Source organism: Gymnoscopelus microlampas, assembly GCF_963454915.1.
Source record: "Gymnoscopelus microlampas genome assembly, chromosome: 5".
In the NCBI taxonomy this organism is placed as follows: domain Eukaryota; kingdom Metazoa; phylum Chordata; class Actinopteri; order Myctophiformes; family Myctophidae; genus Gymnoscopelus; species Gymnoscopelus microlampas.
The window spans coordinates 36,837,403-36,859,036 of record NC_139942.1 but is presented as its reverse complement, the minus strand read 5'-3'; the positions used below and the strand labels follow the sequence as shown (position 1 = coordinate 36,859,036).

The 21,634-nt window shown below is 40.5% G+C and overlaps 1 protein-coding gene across 1 annotated transcript; it reads right to left on the bottom strand.

Annotated features, from left to right (window-relative positions):
- Positions 1-735: 735 nt before the first annotated feature.
- Positions 736-3,947, bottom strand: LOC311045690 (phosducin-like; the record flags this gene model as incomplete). Its single annotated transcript, XM_084057648.1, has 5 exons — positions 736-927; positions 1,259-1,371; positions 2,809-3,028; positions 3,374-3,510; positions 3,893-3,947. The coding sequence occupies 5 exons, from the start codon at positions 3,945-3,947 to the stop codon at positions 736-738; spliced, it is 717 nt and encodes a 238-aa protein (XP_083913774.1).
- Between the last annotated feature and the right edge of the window lie 17,687 nt (positions 3,948-21,634).

The window sequence follows — 21,634 nt, the reverse complement described above, 5'->3', positions numbered from 1 at the left end:
CATTGGCAAGTTTGTTCAACTTGAGTCCTACACCAATTCTAGGGGAGTATATCGATTGATAGAAATAAACAGGGAGAAAACATTTTATTGGACAACGTTTATTACAGAGCTGTAACTGCGGCTGACAAGCAGTATTTCAATATATTTCCTCTGTAATGTCATCTACAAACAGTACAATGAGCTGTACATTGTACATTGTATGTCTGTAGATCCTTATTGTCACAGTAAATCCTCTTGGTCCTCTTTGGCCTGAGACAAGACCAAGTCAAGACTTGCGTAAAATTGCAGGCAAGACTGAGACGAGACTGAGATAATCAAAATGTGGTCTTGAGACTGGATACAAGACTGAGATTGTCTCAATTTATTACTGTGTGTGTGTGTGTGTGTGTGTGTGTGTGTGTGTGTGTGTGTGTGTGTGTGTGTGTGTGTGTGTGTGTGTGTGTGTGTGTGTGTGTGTGTGTGTGTGTGTGTGTGTCCACTGTATCCATTTTCTTCCATTCCTCACTCTCTATCTCACTTCACTGTGACTTCTACTGTGGAATGAAAACACTTATTTTCAGGTGAAGTTCTATGTTCATCTATACAATCTCTGCAAGATTTAGTTTTGTTGAATGCCACATTGTCAAATGTGTAAACGAGCTCCATCCGTCTCCTCTTCTCACGTTATTCATTCACAGTTCCTCATCTGTATACCCACTTCCATCACTCTCATTACCCCTGTTCCCTTTGCCTCTCCTATTCCACATCTGCTACCTCTTCTTCATCATCATCAGGACACAATGTAAAATCCTTCTCAGGTAGGAGGCCATACTCATTGAGAAATCCCTCGACATCTGTAGCAAAGAACTCTTCATTAAAGTGTTTGGTGACAGACAGGAAGTTACCAAGTAACTCACCGGCCTTGTACACCAGCAGTGCTGGCAGAATCTGGAGGAAATCAAAGTACAGCAACAAATAGTTACTGTACAAGGAAATGCTATAGGAACATCTGAGCTAATTGTCAGCGTGTTAAGGAAAATGTCACTTCAGAGACAGTAAACATTGTATTCAGAAATATATGCAATGAAAGCATGTATTTAGGTTGTCAAAGCACTGTGGGAAGCCTTCCAATTGTCTGTTTAGAAAAAGGTATTAATTATGGTCATTCAGATTAGGCAAATGTTTTACATTATTATTTATTTTTCAGGATTATCCCTTAGGCTTTGGAAAACAATTAGAAATGTATAATCATGTAAATACTAATGATAACAATACTTACGTCAGATGAGAAGCGTTCAGCAGCACCTGTGGCCACTGCATCGATACGACAGAACTTGACACTGGAATATTCTATAGCCAGACAGTCCAGACATGAGTTCAGCTCCTCACAGCCTGATGGAAAAGGACATTATAGGTAATTTATTTTTGAATTATTTGTTGTAAATAACTGTCTTCAGAAGAGCTTAGAAGTTTGAGCTTTGTGATGTGGTCATTGAGGAAAGGCATTCATTTCATTGTGTACGCATTCAAGGTTTGTGTTTGTATTTACCACAACCAACAAATAAAAACAATACAATACACAAAATGGCAATAATCACGCAAAAAAAAATGCATAATTATTCACTCTTTCTTTCTTTCTATACAATGAAATGGAGAATGTAAAAAGAATTAACTGTATGTGCCACTATCAACATTCTTCCTTTCTTTTCTTCATTTCCCCCCTTTATGACTCCCGGAAGACCACTAAAATAGTGTCTCTAACATTGCTAGTATATGCAATTGTATCTGTATAGTTCTAGCATTGGCATTTATCTGAAAGGGGGTTACTCAATAAGGGTTAGGAACCGGCTTAGGATAATTCGTCATGAACATTTCAAAGGCTAATGATGATGCACATTGAATCTATATATGCAGGCAAATATTTAACATTTCACTGTTCAGGTAAAAGGGACTAGACATTTTGTCATTATGTCATTGTAGCATGCTGAGCGCTACTGGTTGTTGTCGATACAATGAGACCATTTTGTAAATACATCTTCTGCACTATATAGGCTACATGTATCCCAGCCTCGCTGGATCTGACGCTTGCTATGCGTTTAAATCAAAGTCCTTTGTAACTTTGCACTGTTGAGCCAGCGGGCAGGGTGTGTGCGTTTGTGCATGTGCGCATAATTATGGGTAGCCCCATGTGAGTAGCCCTGAACCCAGCTACAGCGTGCTACTACTATCCACAAGTTTCCTAGGGCATTGTGGGCATCACTTCCTGTCGATTTGATCAGGTATCAGGGATCAAATTGCAGGAAGTGATGCCCACAATGCCCTAGGAAACTTGTGGATATAAAGAGGAGAGCACAATTACACAATTGGAAACACCTGAAGATCAATTAACCCTGGCGCTGCTCTCTGAGTCACTCCCCCTGGCTCCACCTTGGGGGAGTCTTAATCCAGTCAGAGTTCACAGAAATGCTTACATTTGGGGAACGCGGAGAAATTGCCTTCTGCATACTAATTATCAATTCCAATGTGCTAGTTCAGATTAATTGGTCAGCCCACTTAGAAGACAAATGTAGATTTGGAGAAGGCATATGACCGGGTCCAATCTTTGTACACACATAGAGAGCTGTGTCTGTGTGTTCTTTAACAAGTCGGATTCATTCTCGGTGGGGGTTGGTCTCCACCAGGGCTGCACACTGCAGAGCTTTCAATTACCTCTCTACCCTGTTATGGCTTATCTGGTCTGGAAACAAAAAATACATTATTGACTTAATATCTCCGATAACTGCTCATAGAAACTACAGTACAACTTAAAAAAACAAACAAAAAACTGACCTTTGACGCCAGGCTGGTAGATGTGAACCACAACCAGAGTAAGATGATGTTCCTTCTCTATCACCTCCAAAAATACATCTCCGCTCTCCAGCTCGTGTACTCCCTCAAACGTCGGACCAAAACTCAGGCGCTCGTGCATATCCTGCATACACTGCTTTCTGTAACGCTTCAAAAAGTGTCCGTCTTCCTCTTTGATCAATTCATACTCCTGAACACTCATCTGAAGAGAAAGAGGAGAGGGGGGAGTTTATTAGTGTATGTATGTGTACTGTATGTATGCGTGCATGTATACAGTACATGTTTGTAGACTTGTGAATTGTGTGTTTTTAGTTGAGTTGCAACGCAATTGTGAAACTATTATCTACAGTATGTATGTATGTAGGCCTATGTATGTACGTATGTATGTATGAATGAATGTCACCTGTCCACAATACAAGCGCTGAGTGGAAGAGTATTAAAGCTTTTTATAAATGCCTTACATTTACATAAAGACATTTACCATATCTGACAGTAACTTTGGTATGTCAAAGCTATTTCTTTTCATTATTTTTGTTTGTATATACACCTTCCTGAGGGGTCTCTCCTTATCATCCTCCCGTGCACAAGACATTTGTCTGAGGAGCTCTCTCGTCCTTGGAGGGATATTCTGATCCGCACTGTCCAACTTAAACCTACGCCAGTCGTTAATTACACCTTTAGGACCTGCATACAAACACACGCACGCACGCACGCACGCACGCACATTAAGTACATAAAGTACATACATACATTACAGTACATGTTATTAATCAGGGGTAAAGACAAATATCCACACACTGGATAGTTGCTCATTTGAATTATTTAATTAACAATGTTTCGACAATGGCTTGTCTTCCAGGCATTCCTGACAAAGAACAGGTGATGGTGATTTCGCATACACTACCTTTTGGATCAAATATCTATCAAACCTTTTGTGTCTGTTACAGTAGCTGTTATTGACTTACACTTGCAAAAGTAAGACTATGCAAGGAGGAATACTAACTTATTTTCTCATTTGCTATTAGATTTTTCATTTGTTTCCAGCTCTTTGATATGTGCCTCTGACCTGTGTGATTGGCAGGGAGCTCCTCCTCAGTTGGCTCCTGGGAAGCACCAGACATTTTGATGGGAGCCTGCTGGACAGAAAAAACATGGAGAACTTGACAATACCTATACCTGCAACCATGCAAATTAAATTAAACAACAACAATAACACACAAAAAAACATGTTCTATTTAAACACATTTCACATCTGTTTCATAATGTACAATGAGTGATGAAAAGTGTATATAACATTTTGGTCCATATAACCAAGTTTTCACAAATATATTTTAGGCAGCTTTTGGCCACTTGGAATATATTTTCTCCCATAGGCTTCTGGCTTCTAATATATTTTCAAACAGCATTGTAAAATCTATTTTTATAGGTGGTATGTACAGTATAGATACATGTACATGTACTATGTTGTATATTCGAGACTTGAGAGGTTGTCAAAGTCACTTACTGCGAGGTACACTGAAGCTCAGTTAGCAGATTATGCTCAGATTAGCTTGAGCCTGACACGTGCACTTTCCTAGGACAAGTGATGTGTGAGTGTGTGCCTATGAGCATAACACAATTATTTTTTTTAGGCCAGTGGTAGTGGTTCTCAAACTTTTTTAATTTCAAGGACCCCCATAACTCAGAGAGTGTACCCCTCATGGAACCCTGAGGCCTAACACAATGATTCTCAAAATGGGATCCAGGCAGGGACCCCTGGATCTTCCAGGTTTCTCTCTTGCAGATGCATGGGAGTTTTCACTTTGTGTTAAACAAAGAATACTAGCAGAAGGCAGGCAGAGGAGGGCTGTTAGCAGAAATTGTAGCATGCTTTTTGTGAAATATGAACATGAACAATACAGCATGTTGGTTAATAAAATATATAATGAGACAATGCATTTATTGTCAAATTTGATCACATCACATATTTTTCTCCTCATCATAATAATTAGCCTACAGGACATTGATAACCACAAGGCTTTTATTATTAGACCTATTGAGTTGTAACATTCACTGTTGTTATGGATCATCAGTATCCAATAGAAAGAGCGTGCCTCTGCAAGCATCAAATGATCATGAATACAGAATAACTGCTTGATTTTCCATGTATTTTCCAATGTTTTAGACTTATTCTTATGGTATTGTTCGCAGTTAAACAAACACCATACACAGGTATAAAATTAAGATATATCACTGAAGGCCACAGATGATAGAATGATAGGCATACTCTACAAACATCTAGTTGCAACTTAACTAAAAGTATCTTCAGACATTCTTACCTTTGGATCCTGGATGAGACTAGTATTGTTAGAGAAAATGTGTAATGATCTGACAGTATCTGTCTTAATTAAAATATTCCTTGCTGATTTTGCTTTGCGTGTTTCTGCGTTGGAATTTTTTCTTTGTCTTTCTAATATGTTTTTATTGTATATTTTCCTGGTCCAGAGAGGAGGAAGTGAATGTAGAGAAGAGTGCAGGAGTGTGGAAAGGGGAAGGGTGAAAGAGAGACAGAAAATGTAGGCTTATCTTCATCATCATCCTTATCATTGCCACTGAAGTATAATTACCTTTAAGAGGATTATCTATGTTTGCTGTGGGGCTCAGAGTGAGGCTGCATGAAGGAAATGTACATTGGAGTAACAATATTTCATTACTGTATATGTCCTGCATTGCTTTTTATTAAGTAGGCTAATAATGCATGCTTTATTGAATTGTATTACAACTGATATCACTTAAAATGATATTAAAGCCCTGCTGTGGGTGGCCTTCAATCATGCCCAACACACTATGGCAGCCAAAGCGAGAAAAACATAGTCCATCCTGCACTGAGTTGTGGGAAGCCTGGCAACGGGACCGGATGCAAAGGTGTGGTTTAACTGTCTGGTAGGAGGAGTCTGCCAGCTTTTGACAACAGCATAATCTGTCAGAACTACTGCCTTAAACATGCATTGTTGTTGTTAGGAATACACAGCACCCGGGAGGAAGTGGACTGAAAAAGGAGAGGAGCCAAACCCGAGTTCATGTTTAACACAAAAAGTTTGTTGTGGACCCACAGGCAAAAAAAGGCAAAATATATTTATTTTAACCGAATGCATACCCAGATTGTCTAGCACCCCATCACACACCACGCACACAAGCACGCACGCAAACACACACATACACACACACACACACGCACACGCACACGTCACACACACACACACACACACACACACACACACACACACACACACACACACACACACACACACACACACACAGCTCTGAGCAGATACAGCCACAGCCCACTCATGACTTTTTTTTTTTTACTTTGGTGAAAAAAGGTATATATATATATATATATATATATATATATATATATATATATATATATATATATATATATATATATATATATATATATATATATATACACACACACACACACACACACACACACACACACACACACACACACACACACACACACATACATATATATATATATATATATATATATATATATATATATATATATATATATATATTACAACCTTAAAACGTTTAATGGACTTTCCTTCTATCTAAGTCGAATTTAACCCCAAACATGTCATTTCAGGAATATGTCCAATTAGGATCAGATACATTTTAGTGACAGCAATGACGGGATGTATGATTTTTTTCCCTTGTTTGCATATCCTACTACAAACACGTTGAAAATGTGCAGGACATTTTAAAGACATGGCTCTGCAACAGGCAAGCCATTTATGAAATGGTCAGTGTGTCTGTCTGTCTGTCTGTGTGTGTAGGCAGAGCTACTGTAATCTCACAAACTGCTTGACCAATAAGTGCCAAACTTCTTTAGACCTTTTATAGTCAAATAGCATAACTTATTTAAACTTACATAGGCCTACATCATGTTTTATATGACTTTATCAAAATGAAGTCAAATTAACAAAGTAAAATAATACAATATTAAAATATTGTAAAATATGGCCACATTAATTTCAGATAAGTAATCAAACTCCTTCAACCAAACTTTTGATTGGTGCACCTCGTTCACCCCAATTGGTGTAATTGCCAGTGGGTACATTTATTCAAATACTGTACTTGAGTACAATTTTGAGGTAGCTACTTTTACTTTACTGGAGTATTTCCAATTTTCAATACTTTTACTTCCACTCCACTCCGCTCCACTTCCCAGTTGCATCCATGTGACGTTTTTCTTTATTATATATTATTTGAAAACTTTAGTTATGTAAAACATGCATTAACCACTTCAGCCCTAGATAACTTTTGGCGATTTGAAAATAGCCGATGTAGATCGGCTAATTTCATTTTTTAAATAATACATTTTAGACATATGATAATTTGTGAAACAGGACATTCTGCATAAATGAGTACTTTTACTTTTGGTACTTAAGTATATTTTGATGCCAATGCTTTTGCCTACTTTAAGTAATTTTTAATTACCGGACTTTTACTTGAAATTGAGTGCTTCTGCTTTGCAGTATTCATACTTTTACTTAAGTAAAACATTTGAGTACTTTTTCCACCAGCAGATCAGGTGACTCACGAGTGAGGGAGCAAATGAGTGATCAATCAAATCAAATCCGCGTGCGTCATTTACGGACAGAGGACAAGTGCAGGCGGCGAGGATCAGACGCGGTGTGAAGAGAAAGGAAAAAAAAGTTTGAAAAGGAGGTTATTGTCATCTATTTTCGGTAAATTGAAAGATGTTTAGTTGAACTGAACGTTACAGTAGTAGGCCTCGCCCACATTTCCATTGGTGTAAAGTAACTTAGTACATTTACTCAAGTACTGCATATAAGTACAATTTTGAGGTCTTTTTTTTACTTAGGTGGAGTATTTCCAATTTTCAATATTTTTTTTACTTCTACTCCACTACATCTCTGAGGAAATATTGTACTTTTACTACACTACAATTATTTGAAAACTTTATTAGCAAACAAACATTAACCACTTAAGCTCTATTATATTACGGCTATTTGAAAATAGTAGATCTACAAGCTCACAATGCCTCGCATCACATGTTGTGTAGATCTGCTATTTTCAAAATATTTTAAAAACTTGAAATGGGACATTCTGCATAATGAGTACTTTTACTTTTGGTACTTTAAGTATATTTTGATGCCGATATTTTTGTACTTTTACTCAAGTACATTTTGAATGTGGGACTTCAACTTGTACGAGTAGCCTATAGCCTATCACATTGCAGTATAGATAATTTTACTTCAGTAAAACACGTGAGTAGGCCGACTTCCTCTATCACTGCTCATTTCACGTATCCGTTTGAGACGATGCCCCTTCGAGCTGGACAGAAACAAAGGTGAGTGAGCTGATCAAAAGTGTGTAACATTAAACATAGCAGCCAGCATCGATTTTTACTTGGGGCTATTTACTGAGCATTTCAAAAGGAAAGGTGTGTTTGATATTAGCTAATACATAGCTCGGTCTAACTTTGAGGATAGGGCCTCCTACGTAGTTTACTAATTAGTTAACTTCGTGCAGCTGAAATAACTCCATGTTATCGCTTATTACTGCCATGCAGTGAGAAACAAGTCTAGTAATAAAAACTGCAGCGAATTGCGTTTAATGAACTCATTGGAATTAGCCTCGTTCTCAGACTTTTCTCATCTCATAGATTGTGGAAACTCGTCACTGATGGTGCTTGCGTGTGTGTGTGTGTGGGTGCATGCGTGCACGCGCGCCTGTATGTAAAATATCCTATCAAGACGAGGATAAAAACCAATGAAATGACTGTATTTTAACGTTTTCCCTGCGTTACAATGAATTGCAGAGTAGACCAATGACAAAGTGTACTCAAACTGCATTCAAACTGCATCATCATTTGTGAATGCAAACTGTGTACTCAAAGTGTACTCAAACTGCATTCAAACTGCGTCATCATTTGTTATTTGGTCATCAAAGTCCTCGACGTACTTTACTTACTTTACTGTGTGTGTGTGTGTGTGTGTGTGTGTGTGTGTGTGTGTGTGTGTGTGTGTGTGTGTGAGAGAGAGAGTGTGAGAGAGAGAGAGAGAGAGAGAGAGAGAGAGAGTGAGAGTGAGTGTGTGTGTGTTTAAATGTTGTCTAATTTCAACCATTCAGAGTCTCTGAATGATGATTAGTTGAAATTAAGTATAGTATCATGCAAGTAGCCCATTAAGAGTTTGATAATCAATAACTAATTGATATGAACGCATGTCATAGGCCTATATGCTAGCAGCATGCATTTTAACCTAGAACACAATACTCAAGATGCTGTAGGGCCTATAATTATAGACCAATCTTAAGATCTGGCCCAATTGAAATAACTCGCCCATTTTCTTTTTCATCTAGGCTATTATAGCCTACATTTAATCTTAATTACAAATAATGGTTTCCATTGACAAAATGGCATGTCATGCCACCAGATTATTTGGTTTAATAGTAGCTGGTTTACCAAAAAACTACAAAATATGCCTTTACTGTGTAGACCAAGCAGCTACTGTATATGTGTGTGTGTGTGTGTGTGTGTGTGTGTGTGTGTGTGTGTGTGTGTGTGTGTGTGTGTGTGTGTGTGTGTGTGTGCGTGCACAATATGTGGGCTATTAGGCATATGTGTGGCCTTTCTTGAATCCACTGCTGATGTAAACTTTCCATTAATATTGACAGGACCGCTGCAGCTCAAGATATGGAAGATTGACTCGGGCTTTACACCATGTATCTACCCTCAATGTATTCTACAAAACCCTCACCCAGGTCAGAAACCTTCAAAAATATTATAGCCCAGTTGACTAATTGTGTCAGTTAGCCTACTGTACATGTTTGAAGTTGGTCTGTGGCTATTAGGCCTAGGTGACTTGACTTTTATGGTGCATTCAGTGGTTTTACATGTAGGGCTGGCACAAGTCGAGTTCAAGCCAATCAGCATACAGTTGGATTTTCAAGCAGGAAGGAGTGTGCGGTGAAAGTGCCACAGAAATAGAACAGACGATGGTCTGCAGATAAAAAAACATAACATGGTGTGCATAGGCCTAATTAAATTGGAGAGCAAGAAAACTTAAAGAGGTGGTGCCATGGTTTTGCACTTTTTCTGTTTTTCATGTGTCTATGAGGTTGATAGAACTTCATTAAGCCCCCTGGTGGTGTTTTATGTCTTCTCTGACTATTTTGAGTTTCTTCCTGGAGGCTGAAACCTTGAGGGTCAAACGTGCCAATAGAAAAACAGCCATTTAATGACACAGTAAAAATATGCCCTCCCCCTCATTATCATAACACAACAGGTGTGGGCATGAGGAGGAGGAGGGACTAGGACAGGTGGGTGGTGCTAAGGTGGTGGAGGAGGTGCTAAGGTGAGAACCAGGTATACTTAATGAACTGGAGGCGTGCCCACATAAAAACATAATTTTAACACTTTCTGTACACTTTTTTGAAAAAGATCTTCCTCCTAGTATAACCATAATACCTGATGATTATGTTTTAGGGTGGGGGGGGGGGGGGAATCACTGAAAATCACGGCACCCCGTCTTTAACCATGTAACCCCTATATCGTTGCTGTCGGGTGGAAACCTAATATGTCCAAAATTGTAACTTTTCAAGATTCAAATTCAGCAAAATAAATCAAATCAAATCAAACTTTATTTATAAAGCACATTTACAACAATCGAAATTGACCAAAAAGTGCTGTACAGGGTGAGACAAAAAACATCAAACAGGAAAGTATGTAAGTGCAACAACAACAAAGTCACACATCACATACAACAAGCAGATCAAGACATGAACTTAAATGTGATTAAAAGCTATAGAATAAAAGTGTGTTTTAAGAAGGGATTTAAAAGCCTCAATAGAATTAGCACTTCTAATATAGAAGGGCAGGCTGTTCCAAAGGGGGGGCATACGTTAGTCCGACAGACCATTACTCCGACTATGTGGCATCCGCGTGCGGTTAGGGTTAGGGTTCGGGTTTGGTATAGGGTTAGTATAGTAAACGTCGGAGCCATGCGCTGTCGGAGGAACGGTCTGTCGGACTAACGTATTGCACCCGTTCCAAAGCCTAGGAGCAGCAGCACCAAAGGCGCGGCCACCCCTACTCCTCAGCCCGGTTATGTGAACCTCTAAGAGCAACTGGTTGGCTGACCTCAGTGCTCTGTGTGGAATGTAGGGCTCCAAAAGTTCGGACAAGTATAAAGGGGCCAGGCCGTGCAAATATTTGTAAGTGAGTAAAATAAGCTTAAAATCTGGGAGCCAGTGCAGAGCAGCTAAAACTGGGGTTATGTGCTCTCGCTTTTTTGTACCAGTGAGGAGGCGAGCAGCCGCGTTTTGCACCAGCTGCCAGCAGTGCCAGAGATACCTACATGATGTTCTAGTCGTGATAATAAAATGCCATGATCTACAGTGTCAAAAGCTGATGAAACGTCCAGGAGGACCAGGACTGAGGAGCTACCAGAATCAGCAGTTAAAAGCAAATCATTAAAAACTCTCAGGAGAGCAGATTCAGTACTGTGGCCAGGTTTAAAGCCAGACGGAAAATTTTCATGTAGGCCGTTTGTGAGTAGGAATGACTGTAGCTGGGTGTAAATAACTCTATACAAAACATTGGAGAGAAATAGAAGGTGAGAGATGGGCCTGAAATTAGAAAAGGTAGAAGTAGTAAGGTTTTTCTTTTTTAGGATGGAATGGACAACAGCATGTTTCAGGGCGGCAGGGACGCAACCAGAGAGCAGGGGGGAATTTATTATCAGTAGCACACTTGGGCCAACAGCATCAAAGACTTCCTTAAAAAGCCGAGATGGAATGCAGTCAGTTAAGCAGTTGTATGGGCCTCAGGTGCATGACCACATCGGTGAGTGTGGATAGAGACACCGGCTCAAAATGTATGAGAGTGGCAGTGACAGGGCATAGGGGAATGGGAGGGTCTAAGGCAGTGAGAGAATGCACTGAGCGAAGATCAGCGATACGATCAAGAAACAATCTTTGAAAATGTATGCAAAGCAGCAGTGATGGGACAACAGGAGAGGCGTCTAGGGGGTTTGTGAGGGAGTTAAAAAATATTAAAAAGGACCTGAGGTTTATTGCTGTTCTTAGTGACTAACTTGGAAATTAAATCAGTTTTGGCATAGCTCATCTACAAGCTCAAAATGTGCTTGTAGATCAGCAATGTTTTCTACTTTCGTGTGACAATGTAGTAAGACGAGGTTAAAATATGGAGATAAAAGGTTTCTGCCCGAGGATATGCTTCATTGACTGGGGTCCTCCAGGGCTCTATACTTGGTTCACTCATTTTGTACTATTTTTAAAAACATTTTCAAATAGTTCAAATAGCCTATCTACAAGCTCACAATGTGTCAATGTAGATTTTTTTTTATAAATGCTTGCTCTGAAGACAAAGACTGAACATTTATTCTCATGCATGACCACACAGAATGCAAATGTATGCAACTGAGGAGCCATCCTGTCAACACAGTTTGCATGTTACATGTATGAGCTGGACATTTTTGAGGCTGTTGCCAACTGTTGTTGGCCTATGTGAATTTGGACCTTTATAGGACCATGTGTAGTCTTACACTGCCACCAAGTGGGTTAAAACTGCTACTGTAAGCCTGTTGTTACAACTTTATTCCTGTAGTATTAGGTTAGTCTATACATTATCTTTATAATGATTTTTGTGTTGTCTATAACAGGGTTTAGCCTTATTCGGATAGTTTCTACAGGGTATGTCTAATACTTTACTGTATGACACACACACACACACACACACACACACACACACACACACACACTCACACTCACACTCACACTCACACACACACACACACACACACACACACACACACACACACACACACACACAATGCATATTCTAATCTGCAAGCTCTAATAAACAGAAATAGACAGAAACTAACTATAACATAGTTATGCAGGGAATCAATGTAAGTTATTGTGATTAAATGATAAGCATTGCACAATGCAAATAGGATTGGGTCCGTCAACCTTCTGTCCCATTCACAATGATAGACACATAACTAATGGGCCATCCGAACAATTCACTATAACTATTATTATAAAGATAGTTATAGTTTGTAGAAGATACTATTAAAAATCATTCTAACTCAAGCGAATTGGCAGAATCCACACTGCAACTATAACAGTGGTGAATGATATACAGTAGTTGTAATTATAGTGCTAGTTGTTAGGACAGCCCATATCTTGGGATGAGAATGTGTAAGTTAGGCTTAAATGTGCACTTATTTTTTTTAAATATTTACATTTTATTCCACAGTTTTGCAGTGACACAACACATAGATACCTATGAACATATATTACATCGCATAAATACATCTACCGGCAGATTTCTTAAAATCTAATCTAATATAAAAAATGTGCACTTTTTGGAGATGCCAGGTAGTACATCCAGTTGCACCTGAGTTTGAATCTGACTCAAATCATGTCTAATTTCTCTGCCCTCAGGTTCCTGTTTACACTAATTTCATTTACCCTGAGGACTACAAGGTCAAGATATTTTCAACTCAAAGGCATCTGAATGTGTAGGCCCTTGGAGGTATTTATTTTTAAAATATATTACATGTATGTATGTATCTGTCATATCTGCCGTTGCCAACATAATGTTTAGAAGATATAGATCTGCCATTTCAGTCTGAAAAATGTGTAGGACTGTCTGACAACGTTTCAATGCTGACTTCCAGGGTGATGAACACAATGAGTGATCTCCATCTCTTATAAAGGGACATTAATCAATATCACATACATGAGTGTCTCCACCCAGCGGGCATTAACCTTCCCATATAACACCCTTCCCTCCAATCCTTTTATAACAGTAATTTATTTGAACATGATCTTCATTGAGCACACTAGCAGGCTGCTACTTATAATGATGAACAAAAAACAACAACAAAAAAATATTACATTATTACATTACATGTTTGTGGAAACAGACGTAACCAAGCATTGAGGAAATCTTTTTACAACCGGTCATCACTTTTTCTTCATTATAGTGTAGGTGATAGGTACTTTTCTAACAAAGTGACATACAAAGTCAAGTTCTTGCTTACATAAAAAATGGGACATGATTGAAACCCAGGCATGTTATAGGATTTAAATTACAGCAATATTTTTTCATTATATATAATATATCTTTTTAATAATTGTGTTCATTAGAGTTTTCAACTGGCCTGAAAATGAAATTCAAACAGACCCTTGAAGTCCAAGTACCCCCCGACCCCCTTGCTGTACCCACACCATCCACGTAGATTTATCCCAGGAATATAATAACGAAGAATTTTAAGAAGAAACATAAGAAGATATTTGTGAATGACGACCATTGAATCTATAAGGTAAGGGTGCATGGTTTAAACTATAGACTGTCTCGGATAGATAGATAGATAGATAGATAGATAGATAGATAGATAGATAGATAGATCAGATAGATGTTACGCTCTCTTGGATGCTATTGACTACCAGGTGAAAGGAGTTTTTCTTTTTTGACCTTTATTTAACCAGGCAGACAAGCTAAGAACAGCTTCGTGTTTACAACCATGGACAACAAAAACAAAACATAATAGTGGTCATACACTGTTGGGCTCCATTTCAAACAGATCTTTATTGGACCCACTACATGCTGTGAAGTTTCAAGCTTGCACTCTTCATCAGACTATGGTGAAATTGAGAAACACCTTCATACAAATTGACATGATCACATAGAATGCATTGCACTTTACAACTGTGGCCTGGTAAAAGGCAAAACCTCTTGAAGAGACAGGTTTTGACTCCATAAGTACCGGAGGAGGCACATGGTAGTGTACACTTTCCAGGCCAATAGTGGAGATTGGCAGCATCAGGGACCGCACAACACGTGGAGACATAAGTTATTAAAAGCAATAATTAAAAAAGGAGAATATTGACAAGACAAGTAAAGAGTTTAATAACACACACACACACGCACGCACGCACGCGCGCGCGCACGCACGCACGCACGCACACACACACACACACACACACACACACACACACACACACACACACACACACACACACACACACACACACACACACACACACACACACACACACACACACACACACACACACTTGTCTCCTTATTTCAGTGTGGCAGTGTAGTCTGTGTAAAGTGACCAACTGGATATTGATGGAGGATAGACCACAAAGTAAATACTAAATACTTAAGTTAAATAATTAAGTTAATTAATTAAGCAAAATAAAAAATACTGTAGCACTGAGACCTACATAAATGCTACTATATTACAAACCTTCCTGGTATTTCATGGAATTCCTGGTCTAAAAGTAGTTTTTAGCTAATAAGCTAGCTAAATGAATTGCCATTGAGTTAATCTGTGTCTAGTCAGTTCACCATACTATTTATACCTGTCTGTTTCTGAGAGTGTTTATCAGGTTGTAGATTGTGTTAGTGTGAGTGTCTGTGTGGGCTTTTAGCCTTATGAAAATTGGATTTCTGTTTGTCTTGCCTGTCTAGGTTTTGGAGAGAAGACACTAAAATACATCTTTGGGTCCTGCTCACTAATCATCTGACATTACAAACTGACCAACATTGGCCCCAAGGTATTTATTTTTGTTTTTCCACGATGTCAGTTTGCAGCACGTTTAGGAGGAATTGGCAGACCCAGTCTGCTAGTGACCAGCCTGTACCCCGATCAATTTGACTTTGGTTCTTGGGCCTCCATCCTGTCAGTCCTGAACCCACTTGTCTTGACACAGCTTTACCCGAACCAGCTTATCCTGAGTCTACTCTGGCCCCTAGACCCATTTGTATGGTCTCGCTTGGTCATTCCAGCCGACACCCTGCCTGAACTCTGGTCGGCCATTCTTGTTGACACCCTGCCTGAATCCTGATCAGCTGGCCCAGCTGATCAGCCTGAATCCTGGTCGGCCATTCCTGCTGGTACCCTGCCCGAGTCCTGCTCGGCAGTCCCCGCCAATGCTCCACCTGAATCCTGGTCGACCATTCCTGCCGACCCCCTTCCTGAATCCTGGGCGACTGTCCCGGCCGTCATCCTGCCTGAATCCTGGTCGGCTGTCCCGGCCGTCGTCCTGCCTGAATCCTGGTCGGCCGTTCCGACTTTTCTATCTTTCCGTTACCTACTCCAGTCCCATCCTGCTATGCCTAGTCTCAGCCAGTCCAATATTTTGCCCTGCCAGTTCTGTGTTCAGTTCCGTGCCCCGGCCCTGTTCTGCTCTGCCCTGCCCTGTCTCCAGCCCCTGGTTCCTTGCCCTGGTATTTCATGTCTTCCCTTGTAGCTGTTACCTCTCTCAACCTGTGATTACTGTTAACCTTAATCTCCTGTGTCCTGTTTGCCCTCTCCATCTGTCCATTGAGTTCATCTGTGTCTAGTTAGTTTCCCTGTCTATTTATAGGTCTGTGTCGGTTTCTGAGTGTTTTCCAGATCGTAAATTGTGATTCCTGTTTAACTGCCTAGTTTGTTTAGTTACCTTAGTTTGAATAAACCCTGTTTGAGTTGAACCTTCCTGCAGCCCTGCTCACAACTCGTCTGGTATTCTTGCAGGTATACAGGCAAGTATATTAATACATTTTACATCTTACGTCCAATACGTACAGGTAAGTATATAATTACTTAAGAATTTACTCAGTATGTTCAGTGCAATTAAAATCCAGCAAACTATAATCTTCTATACCACTTTAACTTCTTTTCATTATCTTTTCATTTGATTTTCTTCATGCCTACACTCTTTACATTTTCAGGTCATGGATGTTCCTTGGATTATTGTGCATTCAAACCTTGTAGTAAACGTTTGTGAGGATTTAGTGTTCCGTGTTGATGCCCCTGGTTCTCTATCGCCATTTGGTCCTGGCTGTACCCACTAGGTTAACAGGTTGTGTGTGCAATGATTGGTTTGACCCTCATCAGTGCAGGTGTTGTAGGATCTCTCTGCTTGCATGCTCTTTCACAGTTAAGGCAGGTACACACTGCAGGATATTTGGTCCGATTATGCTGTCCGCGACCTTTTTTGGCGCTCGTCGACAAAACCTCCCGATCTGACGCAGATCGGCGAGATAATGCTCGCTGTGTGTGAAAGGCTCAGCGAGACGATCTGGCCGCGATCATCGCGCTCTGCGATGGCTCTGCGACCGTTTTCAAATATCTATCTGGTTAGGTATTTGGCCCTGTCGCAGACAGGAGATCTGACATTATCATACAGTATGAAAGGGTCTGCGTGGAGATACACGCTACAGCCAATGATAGCACATTACAGCAGCCACCGTGGCTAGGAGAGGATCACTGACTGGACCTGACCAAACAACAACAAACAGACCCTCCCCCGCAATATTACCGTCCTAGTCCTGTTTTAAGTTAAACATTATAAAACTGAATGACAGCGTGAGCTGTGTGTATTGTGTGTGTGTGTGTGTGTGTGTGTGTGTGTGTGTGTGTGTGTGTGTGTGTGTGTGTGTGTGTGTGTGTGTAATATGCGTGTGCGTGTCTGCGTGAGCAGCGTGTCTGTCACTGTCTAGCCTCGCATGCCTTTTTTGTTTGTTGTTGCCAGATTTTGCTAGAGAAATAAGCAACCAGATCTATGAAAACAAGCCCAACAAAAGCGACTATAGGGCAGGCCACATCAGCACTTTAACCCTATATACAAATTGCATATTTTAAAATAGCCGATCTACAAGCTCACAACGCATCGCAGCTATTTTCAAAGACAAATCTTGAGAAAATTGTGAAATATTTTCCAAAAAAGAAAAAAAGGACGCTCTGCTTCTAAATTCCGCCGATTTTCGCCGTTTTTTTCTCTCACGCTGTTAGATAAAGCCCCCAAGGTTGGTGCCCTGTGCTGCTGCGCTGATTTTATCCGCCAGATTGGGACGTTAACGGCATATTTTGCACCATTACGGTGCGTTCATCATCGGTGACGACAGCCGCTGCTGGCTGTGTGCACGCAGCGAGGCAATGCGAGGCGATGCGAGGCGACGCGAGTCATATCTCTACCCCTGTGCCTAATGGCTGTACATGGGGCCGACGGGTGCTTTAGAGTGATTGTGTGAGTGTGGCTTCGGGAAGTAAATTCCTAGCCTCGATCTCCAGGCTTTTATTTTTTAGTTTTGCTAAAAAATAAAAGCTTGGAAATTCCTGTCCCAGCTGTTGGTGCGCAAAAGCGCCTCGCGTCGCCTGATGTGGTGCGCATTTTTTATTTTGGGTGCGCATGCGCACCTGCGCACCAGTTATGTGCACCCCTGGTCATAATACTGCTTCTGTCTGTGCTTCTGCTGCCCTCTCACAATTTGTGGCTGTGGTTGTTTATCTATAATAGGAAGTACCGATCTCAGTTATTGGCTCATTAGCAGCTAGTGACATCATGCTAGAGTGTTGTGGTACTCCAGCAGGTAATAAGTCACTTCAGCTCTTATACAAAATGTTCAAAAGATTCACCCACATGTTGTATCTGCCCATGAACCTTGCACCTTTCAGTGCCTTTAATCAGGGTTTCTCAAAGTGGGTGCCATGACGCAAGTCCCAGGGTGCCGCATTATACTTTGATAATATTTCAAATTTACTAATATGACTTCAGTTAAACCATGTAGACCCTCTATAATTAGTAAAATGGACCTGAGTTGCATTGTACCTTTGTGCGTTCTTTTTTAATCTCTTCGCCAAACATTGCAGATCTACAAGCTCACAATGTGTCGCAAATATTCTCTCAAGTTTTCTTCATGACATACTTTATCTTTGGGGGAAAGTTTACATATTGTACTTATTTATTAGTATGACATAAATGTATGGTGCTATATAAAGTATCAATGTAATTCAGGGGTGCCTTGGATGAAAAAGTTATTTATAGGGGTGCCCTGAGCCAAAAATGTTTGAGAACCACTGACTTTAATTAATCAGCTAGCTGTGAGTGTCCAGATGTTGAAAACATTGTGTAATTTTTCACCAATCCATAGTAGGTGACAGCTGCATTGTCCTTCGTTTTGTAAACACTTTCTCCATGCATTCTGTAGTTTTGTCAAATCCCAATCCATCCTAGCTGCAGCCTTCACTTCTTTCTTGCATCCAACAACCGTCAGAATTCAGCCTGGAATGCATTTCGTACAGGCGTTGGTGGTATAGTGGTGAGCATAGCTGCCTTCCAAGCAGTTGACCCGGGTTCGATTCCCGGCCAACGCATGCTTTTTAAATGAAATACTTACAATTATTGTCATGACCAGATTTGGTTGGTGTTATGCTTTCTAGAATTTCAGATTTGTAATCTATGATGAAAAATATCTGCTCTGACATACGACGAACATTGTGTCAGCAAAAGTAGAAGGCTTATTTACCAAACATTATAGTCAACCCAACCACGGACTGTTTAAGATGCTACCAAGGGGTGGCTCCGCAGCCTCAGAGCCACTGGCAGTAGATTGCTACTGGACAAAGCTATTGTTTTTGACATTGTCATATAAAAGATCTGGACAGAGAAGAAAATATCACACCCTGTGTGAAGGTAGCGGCGCCTTTGATACATTTTGTCATCGATATGTGTTTATAATGTGTTTATAGCCATGTGTCACGTGAAGCTTGACCAATCACTTTGTTGACGGGTCTGACCAATCAGAACGTTGACGGGTCTGACCAATCAGAACGTTAACGGTGAACACGGACAAAGTCAGGTATAGAGCAGGATCCACGTTGACGGGTCTGACCAATCAGAACGTTGACGGGTCTGACCAATCAGGACGTTGACGGGTCTGACCAATCAGAACCTTGGCGGGCCTGACCAATCAGAACGTTGACAGACCTGACCAATCAGAACGTTGACGGAAAAGCCAGGTATAGAGCAGGACCGCTCTATACTATGTATAGAGCGGCGCCAGCGCCGCTAAAAAACGTTTCGGAAATGTATAACTAAAATTATTATTAACTAGGCCGATGGCAGTTGGAAAAGATGCCTACTGGGAATACATGCCCATCCGGTTATACAATACCCATTGTACCTGTTGTCAGAGTACTTAGTGCACTACTCATTATCCTACTAGTATAATTGAAATGACATCCAAAAGTACGTCCGGGGTTGCTCAGCACACGATCACTCCACTTGCCCAAAAACTTGCCACAGACTGTTGATCAGTGCTCTGGATAATACTTAGGCTTCGTTCCCCGCCTTCAATGTACTTACATATTGTACAGTTAATATAAAACTACATTTTAACATTTTAGCCACAGCAGCTTTCCTTCTTTTTGGCCGCAGAAACTTTATCTTTGGCCGCAGCATTTTGTTCTTGGTCGCTGGGACCCCACCCTACTGCGCATCTCCATATATGGCCATATCAGCAGCCCAAACCTCTAGTCATAGTAATTGGAGGCCAGTCTATGACGTCACATCAATGACATAATACATGGGCATAACAGGGACACAGACAGATACAAACATCTCCATATATTGGCATTAAATGGGACACAGACAAGACAGAAAGATAGATAGACAGACAGATATAGAGATGTCTGGACTTTTGGTTTTGGACCTGGTCCAACCGAAATCCTACTAGGCAGATCACACCCTCGGGTACTCGGCGATACCCATGGCAAGTTTGAAGTCGATCAGTCAGACATATATAGATAATAGACCGGTTGGACACCAGCTTACTCGGGACGATGCAAGTCGGGAACAATGCAAGTTGTGAATGCATGCCCAACTCTGTTGTGTAATATCCCGTCTACCCGTTGTCTGTCTGTCTGTGTCCCTTTTATGCACATATAGGGATATCTATCTGTCTGACTGTGTCCCTTTTATGCCCATATATGAAGATCCCTGATGTCATCAGTATGCCTATATATGGACATGTCAACATATGGGCATATCGGTCGAATTGGAGGTTCTGGACAACCGGCTCTCCATAATATGCATATATGTGGGCATATTAGTCAGATAGGCGATGAAAGTCGGGAACAATGTAAGTGAATATGCAGTACCCGTTGTCAGAGTACCTGTTGTACCCATCTGTCTGTGTACCTTTTATGCCCATATATGGAGATCTCTGGTCTGTTTGTGCCTGTGTTCCTATTATGCATTCCCATTTATGGATCCTGATGTCATACCATTGGACGTCCATATATGTCTATATATGGGCATAGCGGTTGGATCGGCGATTCTTGACAACCACTTATACGAATGACTTGACACCGGGCACCGGACTCCCTCAAGTCCTTGCCAATGTGCATGCCGAGTTTGAAGTTGAAGTTGTCCTACTGTAGCAAACCTTGGAACTGGATGCTTAATAGACCCTGATTGATGCTGCAATTGTATGTAGTTTCCGTAGTGTAGTGGTTATCACGTTCGCCTCACACGCGAAAGGTCCCCGGTTCGAAACCGGGCGGAAACAGTTCTTTTCTTCTATTTTCTAAAATGTTTTCACTTCATTTGAAAATTTGTGGTGATGTTAAATTTGTGAGGTAACGTGATAATCTTACTCTATTGCCAATTAAGCTTGAGCTTTTATATAAGTAGATATATCTTAGTTACTAATGCTACTTTATTCATAGAGAGCCATTTTAAAGTTACACAGAGAACTGTATACAGGGTGGGTTGTTGGCTCATGATACATGCATCAGTGTTGTACCAATATAATCAATTTAGGACTTAATTAACTTAGTACATCTATGTGGAGGAGCTAATGCTTATGCAATACTTAATACAGCTGCTGCTGCTGCTGCTGCTACCCCAATGTTTCAAGTCTTCATATAGCTGCTGCCACATGTATGCTTCATGAAGCTGCTACTACTGCTTATGCAAT